This window comes from Microcaecilia unicolor, chromosome 2, assembly GCF_901765095.1.
Source record: "Microcaecilia unicolor chromosome 2, aMicUni1.1, whole genome shotgun sequence".
Lineage (NCBI taxonomy): Eukaryota > Metazoa > Chordata > Amphibia > Gymnophiona > Siphonopidae > Microcaecilia > Microcaecilia unicolor.
In genome coordinates this window covers 158,736,301-158,754,627 of record NC_044032.1, presented here as the reverse complement: position 1 = coordinate 158,754,627, position 18,327 = coordinate 158,736,301, and the positions used below count along the sequence as shown (strand labels likewise).

At 40.8% G+C, this 18,327-nt stretch overlaps 1 protein-coding gene across 8 annotated transcripts in view; it reads right to left on the bottom strand.

Moving 5' to 3' along the window:
• PPIP5K2 (diphosphoinositol pentakisphosphate kinase 2) overlaps nt 1-18,327 on the bottom strand; it is a 397,208-nt gene that overhangs the window by 27,087 nt on the left and 351,794 nt on the right. For all 8 annotated transcript variants that reach the window (XM_030193432.1, XM_030193434.1, XM_030193437.1 and 5 more), the window contains one exon: nt 4,422-4,562. In XM_030193432.1, coding sequence (XP_030049292.1) covers nt 4,422-4,562 — 141 coding nt within the window. The remainder of the gene's footprint in view (nt 1-4,421; nt 4,563-18,327) is intronic.

Sequence of the window (18,327 nt, the reverse complement as noted above, 5' to 3'; positions counted from 1 at the left end):
CCAAAACGTCGAAATCGCTATTGTCAAAACCCATTTTAAGACGTTTTTCTAGACAGTTCGTATGCAGTGTGTCCAATCACAAGGGGGGCGGGATTTGGGCATTCCCAAAGCTTGGATGTTTTTCTGCCATAATGGAACAAAGGAAAAACGTCCAGGGCTAAAAGTTAGATATTTTGGTCTAGATTTGTTTCAATCACGACTAAGGGGATATGTACAGAACTCCAGCGATGCTCTCTACAGCACCAGAAAAAAAAAAAAAGAGTGGAGCATTGATTTTTTTTTTTTTTTTAGCAACCAATGTTCAACACTAACAGCATGCAAATTAGGTGCACACCGTTAGTGTTAAACATTGGTCAGTAAAGGGCTCGGAACTTCCTGGCGCATGCCACAAGAGATGTGTGGCAGGTGCAGCTCTTGTGCGCATGTCCAGTGAAGAGGGGAGGGGAAACAAAAATTCTGTTTGGCGGTGGCTGGAAGTAGGAAGCGATGGGGTAAGTACGCGTTTGAGAGAAAAAGCTGCTGCTACCGCCTGAGGAGAAGTTATGAGGCAAGCACGGCTTTAAAAGTTGCCCTGCCCAAACAACTAAAATCTACCAACAGCTGAGGAGTCGTAGGTAGGTTTTAGTCATTAGGGCAGAGAATTTCCATGCACTGTTGTTTTCAGCATTGCATGAAACTGCTAATGAGCTCATTTTAATACAAGTAAGCTCAACATAAGACTTTGTCACTGCTTTCATGCATGGTCAAGCAGTGACTGAAAACCTCTGTGTATTGGCAACAAAAAAACCATTTAATTTAAACTGGCTACAAGTAATCTACATGAAAAATTGCAAGCCGGTTTGTTTTGAGCATTGGGCCCTAAGTCACAAAACGGTGTCCTAAATGACCAAATGATCACTGGAGGAATTAAGGCATGGCCCCCCCTTACTCCCCCAGTGGTCACTGACTCCCTCCTACGATGTGAAAAAAACAGTGCATGTCAGCCTCTATGACAGTTTCAGAAGTTATGGCCAGTCCTATCAGAGCAGCAAGCAAATCCCTGGAAAACCTAGTGGTCGATGCAATGCACTGTAGAGAAGGGGACCCAGGCCCATATCCCTAAAACCCGCCAAAAATCTACCGTACCCACAAATAGGTGACACTGCAGCCATAATGGCTATTGTAATGGTGTAGTTGGTACAGTAGATTTTTGGTGGGATTGGGAGTGCTCATTATACAGTATAAAGGTGGTAATGGTGAGATGTGTCCCTGGGACCTTTTATGTGAAGTCCTCTACAGTGCCCTCTAGGATGCCCCACTGCTCTGCTGGGATGTCTTTGTGGCCAGTCTACTAAGAATGCTGCCCCTCCCCTCCCCAATACATCCCAATGGCTTGTTTTTGTGTATTTTTCCCTTGAACGTTATTTTTTTTTTTTAATAGTCCAAAAAGATAGACACACTGAGAAAAAAAACACATCTAACAAATGGCCATTTTCAAAACAAAAAGTTAGATGTTTTTCTGGTTTGAAAATGGCCACGTTCGTTACTGGATTTTTGCACGTTTTCAGCAAAACATCCAAAATTGGATTAGACATCATATCGAAAATGGGCCCCCTCCCCCTTCATCTAATATTAGATTTTGGATTTGGCTCACATCATTCTCAATTGTAGTTCAATGCGAGTTACATTCAATTACATTTGATACTTTCGTACCTGAGGCAATGGAGGGTTAAGTGACTTGTCCAAGATCTCAAGGACCAGCAGCTGGATTTGTACCTTGTCATCCCTAGTTCTTAGCCTGTTGCTCTAACCATTAGGTGTAGCTAATACAGTTAATACATAATCCAAACAAGTGTGGTAACTCAGCAATAAACTAAAAGAGCAGCAGATATGAAGCCTGGTGGCCATTGATAACCACAGGTGTCTGTTACAGTGCTGTTGAACATCACCTTCACAAGGCCAAGAGGAAGATGCTGGAGGAAGGAGGAGGCGGCAAGTGGTGCAGCTCCACTAGAGCAACATAGCGAGGGGATCCTTCTCTGCTATGTCCAAAAGTGCCCCCACTACCCCTATATCACACAGGTTCTGGCCCCGCCCCACTTTAGCCACCTCAAACATCTGAATCACCAACCACCTGTGGTCATTCTTTGCAAATCTATTTCATGCATACTCATTGTGATTAGGGTTACCATATGGCTCCAGAAAAAGGAGGACGGATTGAGCCAGCCGGGTTTTACTTCCATTGCTTTCAAGCAATGGAAGTAAAACCCGGCTGGCTCAATTACTTCCATTGAAAGCAATGGAAGTAAAACCCGGCTGGCTCAATCCGTCCTCCTTTTTCTGGAGCCATATGGTAACCCTAATTGTGATGATCCTGAAAATCCAACTGGCTAGGTGTGCCTCCAGGAGAGTGTTGAGAAGCAATGGTATAGGGGATTGATTAAAGTGAATAGATTGATATTTGTGTGACAGTGATAAAGAGTTCTAGAATAGGCATACATGAGCTGACATGGTGTGTCCAGATTTTTGTGGCAAAGATGGGGTTCTTATATCCGAGGTGGGGCAGGAGCTGTTTATTAGTGATCTGCAGGCTAAAATGGTACCTGAAGCTGCCACTGGGGGAGTGGCAGCTGAAGTTCAATATACCCAAACCACAAGCACCTAGTTTGGCAGGAGGCCTCAGCTAGTATGGCCTCAGCTAGTAATGTGGTAGAAACTGGGGAGAAGTTGGGAGGGTTGAATACCTGGGGGGATATTAGATTGATACCGAGAGCTATCTTTCTAGTAGAGGCGAGTGGGTGGGGGAAGGGTAAAGAAGGAGGCTTGTTATCAAAGACGCTGGGGGAAGTTTTTTGAGTTTTTCAAAGTTGCATTTGGTTGTTGCCTAATTGGCTGGATCAAGTTGGAGCAGTATAGAAAGTATGAGAGAGTTGAAGAGGCTTCTAAGGAATTTATAGACTATCGGGGGGAGGAGGGCCTAGAGCTATCAATTTGGCTTTCTTTAAGATTTCAGTTTCTTTCCTTCCTTCCCTCTCTCCCATTGAGGGCACATCCCCCAACCCAGGGGAAGTCTTGGGAGTTTTGTTTCATTGTTGCAGTGGTACCCAGGCCAATTCTAGTATTTGCTGAAGTGGGACATGGTATCCATAGTACTTGAAGCTATTATAGGGCAGGTGGCAGCTGGAGCTCAATATACCCTATCACATCCACCTGGTTTGATAAGGAGCCAAGCCTAGTATATGCCAAGCCCTCTGCAAATAATATGATGAGAACTGAGGCAGCGGTATGAGGTGTGATTACTCAGGGGGTTATTGTATCAGTACTGGGGGCCACCTAGCTAGAAATATGGTAGGTATTCTTGGTCTTGTTTACTATATGTAATTGGCATGGGGTAGTGTAGAATTTTTTATCTGTTAATATGTTATAAGAAAGCTGCAGCCAACTAATTTTGCTTCAAAGCAGTCTCTCTCTCTCTTGTGTTTTATTTTTGAGTCTTGAATTAGGTGTGGCAGTAAGGCATATTTTGTGGGTGGGGAGGGAGAAGAAATTGATGTCCCTATACTAGCTACGCCTGTTGTTTTAACATAGGGCTCAAATTTGACGCAAAGCACTTTTCAATCTATTTAACTGAAAGAATCTCTGACAGAGAGGGGTTGTAGAATTTAGAGCTGGTGTGGATGGGCAGAATGGTATTTATCAGCTGTCATTTCTCTGTTTCTAAAAAAGGGGTTAAATTAAATAATGAAACTTGCATGAGATTAACGACTTTCCTACAGAAGAGTTTCAGATAATGGATAGAAATGCAGCTGTTTTGCTTTTACATGTTGCCAAAATTTTTAAAATGGGTATATTCTAGATGATACACTTGAAAGAAAGGCTTTTGAGCCAGGTTTATGCAGGATTTTACACAAACTGGTAGAAGATCCATTGTGCATTCAAGTCTTCTGTTTGTTAAAATTCTATTTCTTTAAGTTCAAATTTACCAATAGCATTTGGCAGTTTCTGATGATAGAACTAAAAGGGGGGTGGGGAGAAGGAGGCAGGGGAGGCTTTTGCGTCAGGTTTATGCTGGATTTTACACAAATTGGTAGAAGACCCATTGTGCATTCAAGTCTTCTGTTTGTTAAAATTCTATTTGTGTAAGTTCAAATTTACTGATAGCATCTGGCAACTTCTGATGACAGAGCTAAGGGGGGAGGCAGGGCACTAAGTTTAAATCTGGAACATAAAAATAATGTAATCTTACTTTACAATTGTCACTAGAAAAAATGAAGTATCAGCAAGGTTCCACTAGAATTTACAACAGATTGATTAGCATGAGTTTTCCATGTCTTACTGTCAACAATTCAAATCTCTTGCTAGAAAATATTATGCTCCCTTTTATTTAGTTTGATCAGCAGTTACCTAACTTTCCCATCAAAATAATTTCAAATTTGTCTTACAGGAAGAAGCAGTGGGTATCTCCAGTAGATAGCTAGGCGCTGCAATGGAAGCAAGAAACTCATCCACTTGCTTTAGAGACAGTGAGTTGTGAAGTGTTTCCAAAGGACAGATAGAGGGCACCATGGAGTATAATTCAAAGCCTAGAAAAAGAACACACTGTTTTTAGACACAAAGAGAAAGAAAAAACGAGGCACTATTGATGCTATGGTACAGAGAAAGAATGAGCATGAAGCACAGGTTTATTTAAGACAAATACATGTAAACTATATTTCTAAAATGTACTACAGGTGATATACCATGTTAAGCATTATGGAGCTGGAATAATGTGGATTACTGATAAATTAATATGGAGAACTACAACTCAACATATTATTAAAGATCTTAAGGTGTTCTTACCAGCCAGATTACCTGAAAATACCTGCTATAAACAGGCGGTGGTTTGTTTCTGTTATAAGTCTGAAGTCTCAAAATGAGATGGTGGAAGCAATCCCCCCAAACTAGGGATGTGCAGGCAAAACAAAAAAAATCAGTTTTCATTTTTTTTCTCTGCAAATGTTTCCCAATTTTCACATATGTTTTGTTAGTTGTTTTAATTTTTTTTTATCAAATTGAAATACATATACACAAGCATCCGCTTGATTCCATAATACAGTATGAAAATCAATCAAATAAGGAAATCCAAAATTTAGGAACCTAATCAAACTTCCTTGGACCACAACATAGGGGGGAGATAAGCCCATATTAGGATAAGGAAATCCAAAAGGAATAAACTAAACAATAAAGGCTAACATTATTATATACGCAACTCATCACTAAATTTATCGTTACTAAATCTTCTTCATCTCAATAAAAGCCTTGAGTTGTTCAGGATTAAAGAAAATATATTTAGTCCCAACCAAGTCTAACCAAGCATTTACAGGGATAAGCTAGAAGAAAAGTAGCTCCAAGATTTTTAGCCTCTTGCTGCAACGCTAAAAAGGACTTCCTCCTTTCCTGGAGTTTTACACATTTGTTTTAACAGAGATTTTTTAGTACGCCCTAAGGAACATGTTTACTAAAATGCATTAAGCAGTTAAAAGCACATTTTAATATGTAGTAATTGGTAGTATGGGCCTGAGCTACCAGCTACTTTGCATTAAAAACAGTAGCTTGTTAATCACATGCTAACTATGTAAAGCCCTGCAGGGCAGTAACTAGACAAGGTTAGGGCATGGAGAGCATTGACAAAATGCAGTATGTTACTGAAAATTAACTGTCACAGCTGCTGATAGCACAGGTGCACTTAACACCACCTGAGCCACCAATAAGCAGGTAGCATGGTTGTAGACATCCCCCCCCCCAAAAAAAAAAAAAAGAACTGCAATTATAGATATCCAAACCCCTCCCCTCTCCCCCCAATGCCAGACTATACCTTACAATGCAGAATTCCTCCTCCAAAAGCATTATCAAACTCTCCCATATTTGACAGATTGACCCCTAATGACCACAAGATAGCTACTAGGTGGTCATAGCTGCCATTTTGAACCACACTGGTCACAGGACAGGAGTGGAAGAGAGGGGGATCACTCCTGCCCCATCCAATAGACTACCAGAAATACCCTGGTAAGTGCCAGGTGGAGGGGTCTAGGGTTGGGGGAGGGGAAAAGGGTTGGGTAATGCTTGTGGAGGCAGGGTATATGTTCAGTCTGGTATGGTCTGGCACTAGAAAGAGGGATGCAGGATGGGTAGCTTCTCCATAATTACTGTTCCTTTTTTTTTCGCACTGGGGCCTATGTTTAAGTATTGTTGACACCCTTGGCTAGAAGCTGCCTGCTTAATGCTTGATTTCTTGCTTGATTTCTCACATGTATGGTCTATGTAGAGCCTTTAGGGGCGGGGAGGAGGTCGGGAGGGCTTTAGGGGAGATGGATGGGAGGATAATGGATTTAAATGTTGTGTTTCACACACTGATAATGTTCGACTGTTATCTGTACGTTTGTATTAGCGTTGAACCAATAAAGATGATTAAAAAAAAAAGCAGCATTGTCAGATAGCATGGGTGCATCTGCACTATGGGCTGATACATTTCATGTAGGCCACATGGCAAGCGTAGGCACTGTGCACTTATTGAAACATTTTTTGACCATGCCCCTAACAGTAAGTACACAGCCTTTGCATGAGTTTTCACTTCGAACACACAGTGGGTAAAACAAACAAACAAAAAAAACAACTTACTTTACACCAGTAAACAGGCTCTTAAATTGATTTAATGTGCACTAACTACCGAATTAAGGTGCTCTAAGTTGATAAGTGCTCATTAAGGGGTTATTTCAGAAGGCTCATCTACTTGTAAATGGTAATTTTAGAAAGAGCTTGATTTAACGTAGATGCCCATAATACACAGAAATTGCAAGGGGGTAGTGGAGGTGTCTCTGGGAAATGGCCTGGCCAAACATCTATACATATATTCAGTGTTTCATAAAGAGAATGCATGTGTGCAACAAAATATTCTTAGAACCCTCTATCACGTATAATATTGAGCTGGAGAGGATACTCCTTATATCATCCAACTATATAGTCCCCTTCAGAAAATCACAACTTTATTACAGTTTTTAATATCCGACTACATAAATCATGCTCTTATCCAGCATAGAAAAATAAGAGTATGTAAAAATGGAAAACGTGGAGGAAAAAGCCTCAAAAGGGAAGCTCCTATTTGATGTGGCAATTAGCCTTCTGTATCACGGAGCATACATTCTCACCATAGGCAAAAAAAAACCTCCATCCGCCATTAATTATTCATCATAACCCAATTTTTATTGGTATACATCTTTTAATAGCAAAACTTATCTGTACTCGTTGCTCAGCATTATCAATGCGCCACGGCCAACTATGGCCAAAGTTTCGAACCTTTTTCAGGGTCCGTGGCGGATCGCTCTGTTCTCTGTGGTCTCCAGCAGCATTCTATGCCAAGAGGCTTTTTCCTCCACGTTGTCCATTTGTACATACCCTTATTTCTCTATGCTGGATAAGAGCATGATGTATGTAGTCAGATAGTAAAAGCTGTAATAAAGTCGTGCTTTTCTGAAGGGGACTATATAGTTGGATGTAACAAAATATTGCCAAGTTGGGATCTACAGCTGCTCCTTACCATGTATAGATTTTTTTAAAGTGCTTATATTGGCCAGCACGATACAGAAGGGATTGAGCGAGTTATCCTCCTCAATCTTCCACTGTTTATTTTCTCCCCCAAATTGAAAATAAAGATTGTGACCTCTGTAGTCAATTAGCAGCATTTATACATAGATTTACAAAATGGTTCACTTATAATGGTTCACAAATAAATTGAAAAACTTTTGTGTATATTAATAAAACACATACATGCATGTACAAAAAACTTATAATGATGAGGGGAGGGAAGGGAAGTGACATCACCAGGCAGTATGGTGACTTGAACCAAGAGCTCCATCCCACCTCAAGCTACAATTACAGTTATACTGCAATCCAGTTTCATCTAGCAGCTGAAACATATTCTTGCAGGTGGTCAGTGATTGGGCATTCAAGATTGGTGGATTTAATGGTGTTCGCCTATGATGGCAGTGCCCAGATGCGTGGTGGGCCCCACAGTGGCGAATGACTCTGGGGCTTCATTTCCTGTTGCTGACTCTCCTCTCGACGTGTTTGGAACAGATGCTTGGCCATCGTATCATTAGCCAAATCCCCTAGAGGACATAAAAGAACGGTTGCAGGAGATGCATACGGACATCAAAGCGGCCCGTAGTGACCTGGTGGCGCTGGAAGCAGACCTGCACGGGGAGATCAGAGAGTTGGGACACCACATAGAGAGGTGGAAGAGCGCATTGAGGAGCACTCAGATATCATGGGCTCCTTAGACTGGCAGGTAGTTTATTTATTAGGATTTATTTACCGCCTTTTTGAAGAAATTCACTCAAGGCGGTGTACAGTAAGAATAGATCAAGCATGAGCAATAGGCAATTACAGAAATCAAAATATTCAAATAATACAAAGTATGGCATAGAGGCATATTTTCAAAGCACTTAGCCTTCCAAAGTTCCATAGAAACCTATGGAACTTTGGAAGGCTAAGTGCTTTGAAAATATGCCCGATAGTATACTACTTACAATGTCAACACAACATGTAATAGAACATTATAATTGATAATGAAGGGTAAAGCAAAGATGGAACATATAGATAGGTAAGAGAGTAAGAAGAGTTAAAAAGTAGGTGACTGATTTAGAGAAAGTTGCACATGAGGTCAGAGAGATGGTTAAATATCTCAGCTAGGGTAGGAGTGGATAAACATGTCCTGCTGCAGTATGTTGACCTTCGAGTGGGAACTAGGCAAGTTCTGGACAAACTAGAAGATTCTGAAAAGTTTCAAATTCAAGTTTATTGAGAACTTATACCCCGCTCATCAAAAATAAATGTCTGAGCGGCTTACAATGCAAAGGGGAAGAAAAGCAATGAGGCTGATAGAAGCAACAGAGCAAAGGGACGGGGTAAGAAATACAATATGAATAGGAAGGCAGAAAGGGCAACACAGGAGGGAGGGGGCATCGTATATTCCAGAGCAAGATCGGAATCTCCGGTTTCTAGGCCTGACAAACTCCTGCCCACATGGATAGTGAGGCAGTGGTGCAGAGGATAGCTAGTGCTCTCTTGTGACAGGCAGATTACAGTTGATCGGATGCAACGGTTCTTCGGGAGCAGGCCCATAGGGCTCTGGGGAGTCCTAGAAATAACCAGCCTGAGGATATCGTGGCCTGGTTTCTGTGTCTACAAAGTGAAAGAGAAGATCCTCAAAGCGGCGAGACAGGCCAGTAATTTTCAATGGGACTCCTATCAGGTGGAAGTGTACCAAGACTTAGCTAGTACAACCCTTAAACTCAATCTGAGCTCTAAAAATAGATACAAATATGTCCTTCACATATAGGCAACATATTACAATATTACCCTTAGAAGGTAGTTTTCTAATAAGCCTCCTAGGTTGAAAGGGCAAATAGATGACTATTTTTAGCTTATTTTATAAAGGAACACAGGTGCCTTTGTGGCTTTATAAAATAATAGCACAAATCCTAAATTAATAGTGGCTAGACTGAAGCCACACACATTTATGCCTGCACAGGAGCAGGCATAAATGTTAGCACAAAGTATGCAGAAATTGAAAGTGGGGTAAATTTATGCAGATAAAGTACACATGTAGGCAGCCATTTTATAATCCGTGTTCCTATTTTTACAGCTCTGCTCAAACTCTGCACCAGAACATACCTACATGTGAGTCATGTGCAATTACAAGAGGTTTTGCCATTAAGCATTCTTGTATGCATGTACCTTGTGGGGTAATTTTATCCTTTTACATGTAATACTAGGTTTTATGCACAGGAAAAGTTTTTAAAATTACTCCCATAATGCCATTTGCACATACTTTTACTTGCAGTGAGCCAAGGTGTTCCTGGGTGTGGACTGTGAACTTTAGCTTATACTTTTCAATTGTTGGAATTATGCAGGCAAATCTCAGAAAAATGTGTGTGCATTAAATAGGAGATGCAAAAGTGATGCATTAGCTGTACAAGTTTGGAAGGTTGCTACAAATTCACCCTCTAAATATCTTAAGATCTGTTTTCCAAAACAACTATGATTATCAATTTTAAAACATCCAATATTTAAAGTTATCTACCCAATCCTCCCACCTCCCTAAGTCACTGATCTTTTGTCAAATATGATATACATACATTAAAGTAGAAACTAATTTTCAATATTTTTAAAGTATTTTTCCCAGTGCCTATTACATTACATCTGTGTTGTAACATTTTAAGATTGCAAATATGTACAGTGGCTGGAAATGGCACGCACACCAGTCTTGTTCAGCAAAAGATATGCTGATGTCCAGAGGAAAGGCACATTTCAGAAGGGGAGGGCAGAAGACAAATGGAGCAACAATCCAAGCACTCTGATGTGATCTGATCACACAAAAAACAGATTACAATGTGCTTTCCCTTTTTACTTATTTTGGAATTTGTACAGACATGTTAAATATGCATCTAGAAAAATGGGGTTTAAGTCTATTGATAAATGCAGTAAAGCCTCGAGTAGCCAACCTAAATGGGACATAATACGGAAAACAATGGTAACCCCTCAAACAATGCAGAAACAAAGGCAGTAAATGCAGGGTCCCAGCTCACAAAGGTGGTAAAAGTAGGGTTCTGGGTTCGGAAAAAGGAGCCATGTAACGTCATCGGGGGTCTGTTGGATATGCTGGATGGTTGGATCAGCGAAGGTCTGATAATCAAGACTGTACTGTGAAACTGACTTCCTCCATGTTGTGCTAATCTTTACAGGATTTCATTAAACTGGTACAAATGCAAAACAGAAGTAGAGTATAAAGGAGTTGAAGAATATGTTTTATTAAATCAAGGGGGTTTGGTTATAGCATGAGACAAGACACCTTTTATTCCAAAAATGTGAAAAGGAATGAAATATATTGGGATTAACAAAGAAACCTAAGAATAAGCACAAACAAGAAAGCAATAAAGCCAAGAGCTAGTACTGCTGCGTTACATTTTAAAGATTATGGCACATTCTAAAACTGTACCTGATGAACAAAATGCTGATCTAGCTCATGATAGAATGCAAACTTACATAAAATTATCTCTCTATATAAAAGGCAACACCAACGTTCTATGAAGCCTCCAGCCGGAAGTGTGAAGGGGGAGAGATATCCGGTTTCCCCATGAGTGTCTGCCCCGCCCTCTCTGTAACACAAACAGTCAGTGAAGGAAAACACAGCAAAGCAGTGAAGGACTCAGAGGGGGGAGGGGAGAGAGGCCAGAGGGCAGGGACACACACACTCCCACATGCACACAGAAGAAAACCTTGCTAGCCCCCGTTTCATTTGCATCAGAAACGGGGCTTTTTTACTAGTATATATATATGTTTTGAGATTTTTTATAGCCCCCCCCCCCCCCCCCCCCAAAAAAAAAAAATCTGGGCTAACTATCTTATTAGCAAACTGCATGTTTCATGCTTTTTTGGGATATTTTGAAAGTTTGAAACCCCTTATGTATGTTTTCTGATTATACTAGTAAAAGAGGCCCGTTTCTGGGCGAAATGAAACGGGCGCTAGCAAGGGGATTTGAGGGAAAGATTTTGAGTGTCCGCACCCACTGCACCCCCTTTCCACCCCGATGCAGGTCGTGAATACCACTGCTCCCCCCTCGTGTCCCGGCGACGCACCTAACATACCTGGGGAAACAGGATGAGCAGGTTTCGTTTCATCGCGTTTTCGAAGGTCGTGGTGGGTGCCATTTGTGTATCGACGGCACACTGGGAGGTCATTGTGAGGCAGGGGGTTGCGTCCGCGACGTCACACGTTCAGCGAAATGGCTCCGCCTGCCTTCCTGTTGTTCCTCTGGCTGTGGTCGCGACGTCACGGTTTTTGCGAAATGGGTCCGCCCCCAACATAACGCGAAATGGCTCCGCCTGCATTCTTGTTGTTCCTCTGGCTCTGGTGGCGACGTCACGCTTTTGGCGCAATGGCTCCGCCCCCGACGTTGTACGCGAGGGCGTGACAGACAGACAGAGGCTTCACCACCATGAAGTTACGAACCCTTCACGGAAGTGGCAGGAGCTTGTGGCCTCAATGGAACGTTCAGGTAGAGAATTATGTCCGGAAGAGGTGTGGCTGGGGGGCGTGGCTGAGGGCGGGTGTATGAGTGACAATGAGCGTGATTGGTGCTGACAGGCAACAACAGTACAGGGCTTCAGGGTTTCCCTGCCACACTGTGAGCTTCAGAATTGGAGGTGAGAATTATTAATATAGATATTTCATGAAGCCATTTACCTCCTAATTCTATAACCTTAGCCCTAACCCCCTCAATTCTACATAGCGCACCTCACGTTAGGCGCCAATTAGTTGCATAATGTCAATGCTAAAGAGGCACTTATGTGACTAACAGTGGGAAAATGGCAGTTACAAGCTTAACTGCACTTAGGCACTATTCTACAATTTTATGTCTAAGTGCTCTAGTCATAACTACAAAGGAGGCAGGTCATTCGTGTGTCTGACAATTAAACTCAAACTTTTTAGAAAATGGCCAGTTACATGTGCAACCGCCAGTATTTAGGTGCAAATATTTACACCAGACACCGACATGGCATAAATGGTCACCCCTAAAGTTACAAGCCTAATTGCAGGCATACGTTAGTAATCTACAATGTGTGCAATTACCATTATAGTATTCATGCTTAGTGCCCAAACTAGGCACCTAATTGTGGGCAACCTTTTTAGAATTACATCCAAAACTAAAAGCATAATTTGTGTGCTATGATTATAGAATACCAGAACTTACACACTCAACAGTATTCTGTAATTTTAGCATGCAATTCGCTTAGTAAATGCGCATCAACCTCTTTAGTTCAGTAGTTTCCTAACTTTGAAATTGGACTAAAATGGCATCCAAAGCACAGTAGAATGATGGTTAACCAAAAGAATTAAAATGAAAAAAAAAAAATAAAAAAGACGGTAAGAATATACAATGATTTAAACGTTTAAAGGGATTTTCTGGTGTGCCTTTCATCTTGACATAGCTTAAGTCTAGGTCTTAAATTTAAAAATTTGAGAACTACTGATTCAGATTAAATACAACCTATAAACTCGCCAATGCCCTTTATATTTTAATTATAGTTGAGATAAAATATGTTCATAACACTAAAAGGGTTAACACAACAATTTAATACGCCACTTTGCTATTATACACTTAAAAATCAGTTATAGCGACATACCACAAGAGCCTAGATGTTCCTCAGAAGTAATGGACCAGCACCTATATAGGTGTGGACGTTCTGCATCAAGGTTCAGAAAACAAAGTAAAACATTGTCAGCAGATGACTGTCACTATGCTCCTAAAACTATGGGTGGGGGAAGGGGAAATCTGTGATACGTGTTAACGACTCCAATAACATTCTTTCAGTTACTGAAAGAGCAAAGTATAATGGAGAAAAGTGTAATAAGAACAAAAGCAATAAATACAATTTTGAACACCACAAATCAAATACATACGTTACATATATACATACTGTACACATTTTGTGAATGTCTTTTAAAAACTTCATCACCTTTGTATTTTTCTCACATGCTGCTGTCTAAAAATTATAATTAAAAATGCAACAAAGTAGAAGTTTCACTGATCTATACCACATATTCTATACTTTTAATATGAAAGTACAATCATCAAGATATTTAAAACTTGAGAATACTAAACTAAAAAAGTATTGACTGTATAAGTCTTCACACCCGTTATGCAGCAATATCAACTATGATTTGTTTAGGATAAGTGTCCACCAACCGTCCAGCAGGCTACTGCAATTCTTGTCCATTTTTCTTGGTAGAATAGCTTAACTAGTTGCTGGGGATTGTCTTCAAGACTTGCCACAGATTTTCTATTGAATTCAGGTCTAGGCTTTGACTGGGCTACTTGAGGAGAGATTTTATTTTTGGTAAGCTACTTAATTTGTTGCTTTTGCTTTGTCCTGTAGAAAAGTGAACCATTTCACCAGTGTATAGCAGACTGGAATAGGCTTACTTTCATGATCTGCCTGTACTTTGAACTTGCATTAAACTGTCTTTCCTTTGATTTTGAGAATCCAGGCCCCTGGGACTGGAAGCACCTATGGTGGGAGGGGTTTGGATGGGCTAAGTTCAGAGGGATGGTGGTAGATTTTTTTATAAGATAAAATGAGGAAGGGGATTGGCTGGTTAGCCAGAAATGTCAAGAGTGAAGGGAGAAGTTGGATTCCATTGAGATGGTTCAACAGCTTGTGATCCCTCCCACCCATCCCCTGTGTAACATGGGGTCTAAGTCTTTGGGGTTGGGCTTTGTGGTTCCTGGCAGCGAATAGGGGGAGTTTGTCACAGCTGGGTAGGGTATACCTGAGCCAGTGATACTGTACTGGGAAAGAGTGTGATATTGATTATAAATGAGGGTTGGGTAAGTTATGGTTTTACAGACTGCTGGCGTTAGCTGAAACACAACCATGTTGGGATCTTTTTACATCAAATGAATATGTTCCATTCAAATAAAGGGATCATTATCAAGGAGTATTCAAATTTGCTCAACTTCTTTAAATGGACATTTTTGTAAACAGAGCTATCTGTATTGCCTAAGGTTATTTCTACAACTGTTCTTTCTTCCTGAAAATGTATAGTATGTTGTGAAGATCAATGAACCAAACTCCTACTTTTAATACATTTTGAACTGCATTTTTAAACAGCAGAATATGAAAATTTTAGAAGGGTGTTAAGATTTTTTGCAACGTACGATATGTACAAAAATGTATTGCCTAGAAACCTAATAAGCGAAAAAGACACATATTTGAATATTCTTATGTTAGTAGATTTCTTTTGACTGTCTATTGTGTCTCATTGCCTATGAATGTTTGACTGTGACCTGCCCTAAATCATTGTGACATGGTGGGAAGTATATTTTTAAAATAAATATTAACAGTCTCAAAACACAGAGAGCCCTATTTACTAAAGTGCTTAAGATTTTACAGTTACTCTGCATTAACTGCCAAAATTAATGCAGTGTAACAGCAACTACTGGGTACATTCTCACTACTTTGCCATTCATAAGTACATAAGTAATGCCATACTGGGAAAAGACCAAGGGTCCATCGAGCCCAGCATCCTGTCCACGACAGTGGCCAATCCAGGCCAAGGGCACCTGGCAAGCTTCCCAAACGTACAAACATTCTATACATGTTATTCCTGGAATTTTGGATTTTTCCAAGTCCGTTTAGTAGCGGTTTATGGACTTGTCCTTTAGGAAACCGTCCAACCCCTTTTTAAACTCTGCTAAGCTAACCGCCTTCACCACTTTCTCCGGCAACGAATTCCAGAGTTTAATTACACGTTGGGTGAAGAAAAATTTTCTCCGATTTGTTTTAAATTTACTACACTGTAGTTTCATCGCATGCCCCCTAGTCCTAGTATTTTTGGAAAGCGTGAACAGAAGCTTCACATCCACCTGTTCCACTCCACTCATTATTTTATATACCTCTATCATGTCTCCCCTCAGCCGTCTCTTCTCCAAGCTGTATAGCCCTAGCCTCCTTAGTCTTTCTTCATAGGGAAGTCGTCCCATCCCCGCTATCATTTTAGTCGCCCTTCGCTGCACCTTTTCCAATTCTACTATATCTTTCTTGAGATGCGGCGACCAGAATTGAACACAATACTCAAGGTGCGGTCGCACCATGGAGCGATACAACGGCATTATAACATCCTCACACCTGTTTTCCATACCTTTCCTAATAATACCCAGCATTCTATTCGCTTTCTTAGCCGCAGCAGCACACTGAGCAGAAGGTTTCAGTGTGTTATCGACGACGACACCCAGATCCCTTTCTTGGTTCGTAACTCCTAACGTGGAACCTTGCATGACGTAGCTATAATTCGGGTTCTTTTTTCCCACATGCATCACCTTGCACTTGCTCACATTAAACATCATCTGCCATTTAGCCGCCCAGTCTCCCAGTCTCGTAAGGTCCTCTTGTAATTTTTCACAATCCTGTTGTGATTTAACGACTTTGAATAACTTTGTGTCATCAGCAAATTTAATTACCTCGCTAGTTACTCCCATCTCTAAATCATTTATAAATATATTAAAAAGCAGCGGTCCTAGCACGGACCCCTGAGGAACCCCACTAACTACCCTTCTCCATTGTGAATACTGCCCATTTAACCCCACTCTCTGTTTCCTATCCTTCAACCAGTTTTTAATCCACAATAGGACATTTCCTCCTATCCCATGACCCTCCAATTTCCTCTGTAGCCTTTCACTCATGGAAGAAAAAATTTCTTTAATGCACATTAACTGAATGAGAAATAACATAAGGCAATTAGTTATACCTGTTCAGGTGGCGTTAAGGGGCATGTTTACTAAAGTTTGCTATGGAGTTGGTAGCTATGCTGAGTCATTGAGTAAGCTAGCAAGGACGAAAGAGTGCATTAATTTACAGAGGCCCTGATGTTCAAAACTCCGGCGCTGTTCCAAATAGCACCATAAAGATACCACTGGAATAATACAGAAGAACAAGGCCCTAATGCAGTGGTTCCCACACCTGGTCCTGGAGGCACTCCAGCCAGTCAGGTTTTCAGGATATCCACAATGAATATTCATGAGATAGATTTGCATGCAGTGGAGGAAGTGCATGCAAATCTCTCTCATGAATATTCAGGGCAGAAAATGGAAATAGAATGGGTATGGATGGCACATTGTAGTTAACACCCAGTACTTTACTGCAGTTACCATTAATTGTGCATACACTCAACTCAGGGGGGAAGTTATAGATGTGGGCTATGGTTAAGATGTGTTATTTTAATGTTAATTCCAGTTATTAGAAATTAGATCTCACCAAATAAATGAGAACAGCCAGAGTTAATGGTAATACAACACATTCTTAACAGTAGCCCATGTTGATAACTATGTTCCGGATGGAACAAACAACGATCAGCCTTGGGGATGCAGTCTTCAATTCTTTATTGAAAGCACCAATGTGACAGAACCCGACACAGGCCATGTTTTGGTAGGCAGAGCCACCTGCCTCAGGGGTCACAAGTATAACTCCTAATCAGATACTGGGCTAACAAAATAATGCCTCTGATGCACAAAAGACAGAAAGCCTTGCAATAGGCTATGGCTTTCTAAAAATACCGGTATGACTTGTGTATAAATGCATTTTGTTTCACATAAAAAATATTCTTTATGTGAAACTTAATGCATTTATAACAATTTCTATACTGTCTCTTGTTTTTGTTTGTAAATATCTTGGAATGATTTTATAACTGTGAATTTCACATTGTAAAACAAATTAGAAAGACGGAGCATTTTCCTGGTTTAACTCACATTTCTATAAATGCAACAGAATCCTGGTTTAACCCACATTTATATAAACGCAACAGAATAAGAGCAATTCTATAAGAATGGTGCCTGCTTTCCTTTTTAGAATACTAGAACGACAGGTAAAATATGTACCTATAATTCACTTATGCCATCTGGCGTAAATGCTTGCACCTAAATTGCTAAAACATGCAAATAGAGAAGTTACACTCACCTGTAGCAGGTGTTCTCACAGGACAGTAGGATGGATATTCTTGCTGATAGGTGATGTCATTTGACAGAGCCTGGCACAGTAAGCACTACTCAGTGTTCTTTCTAAAAGCTCCTGGGAGCATCCTAACGCACATGCAAGCCATTTTCTGCCTCCACCATCACACAGGACCACTTCAGTGTAATACAATAGTTGATAGAATTCAACTCCATGGGGAGGGGGGCAGGAAAGGAGAAATAGTCATCTGCTGTCCTTGGAGAACACCTATTACAGGTGAGTAACTTTACTTTCTCTGATGTTAAGCAGGATGAGCATAGTGATGGAATCCGTGGCAACCAGGCTATCTTAACAGAAAAGGGGAAACACAAATAAGGTCTGCAACAGGCAAGATCCTTCATAAAACCAACCTAGGGGAGTGGAATTGGATTCTAGATCCCCAATAAATTCTGAAGGACTGTCTGAACAAAACCAACTGTCGGGTTGGGAATCTTGCTCGACATTAGTGACATGTGAATGTGTGGACTGAAATGTAGCTCTGAAAATCTCCTCTATGGAGACTGACCTCAAGTGGGCTACTGATGTAGTCAGGGTTCTGACATTGTGAACCATTTGACTCTCCAGAGTCAGCCTAGCTTAGACAATTAGAGTTTGTTTATTGATGGCAGACAGTGTCCAGTTGAGGTCAAAACAAAAAGCTAGGTGAACTTTCTATGGGCTTTAATCCACTCCAGATATAAGGCCAAGGCTCTCATGCAGTCCAGAGTGTGCAATGCGCTTTCAGTTTCATGTACATGTGGT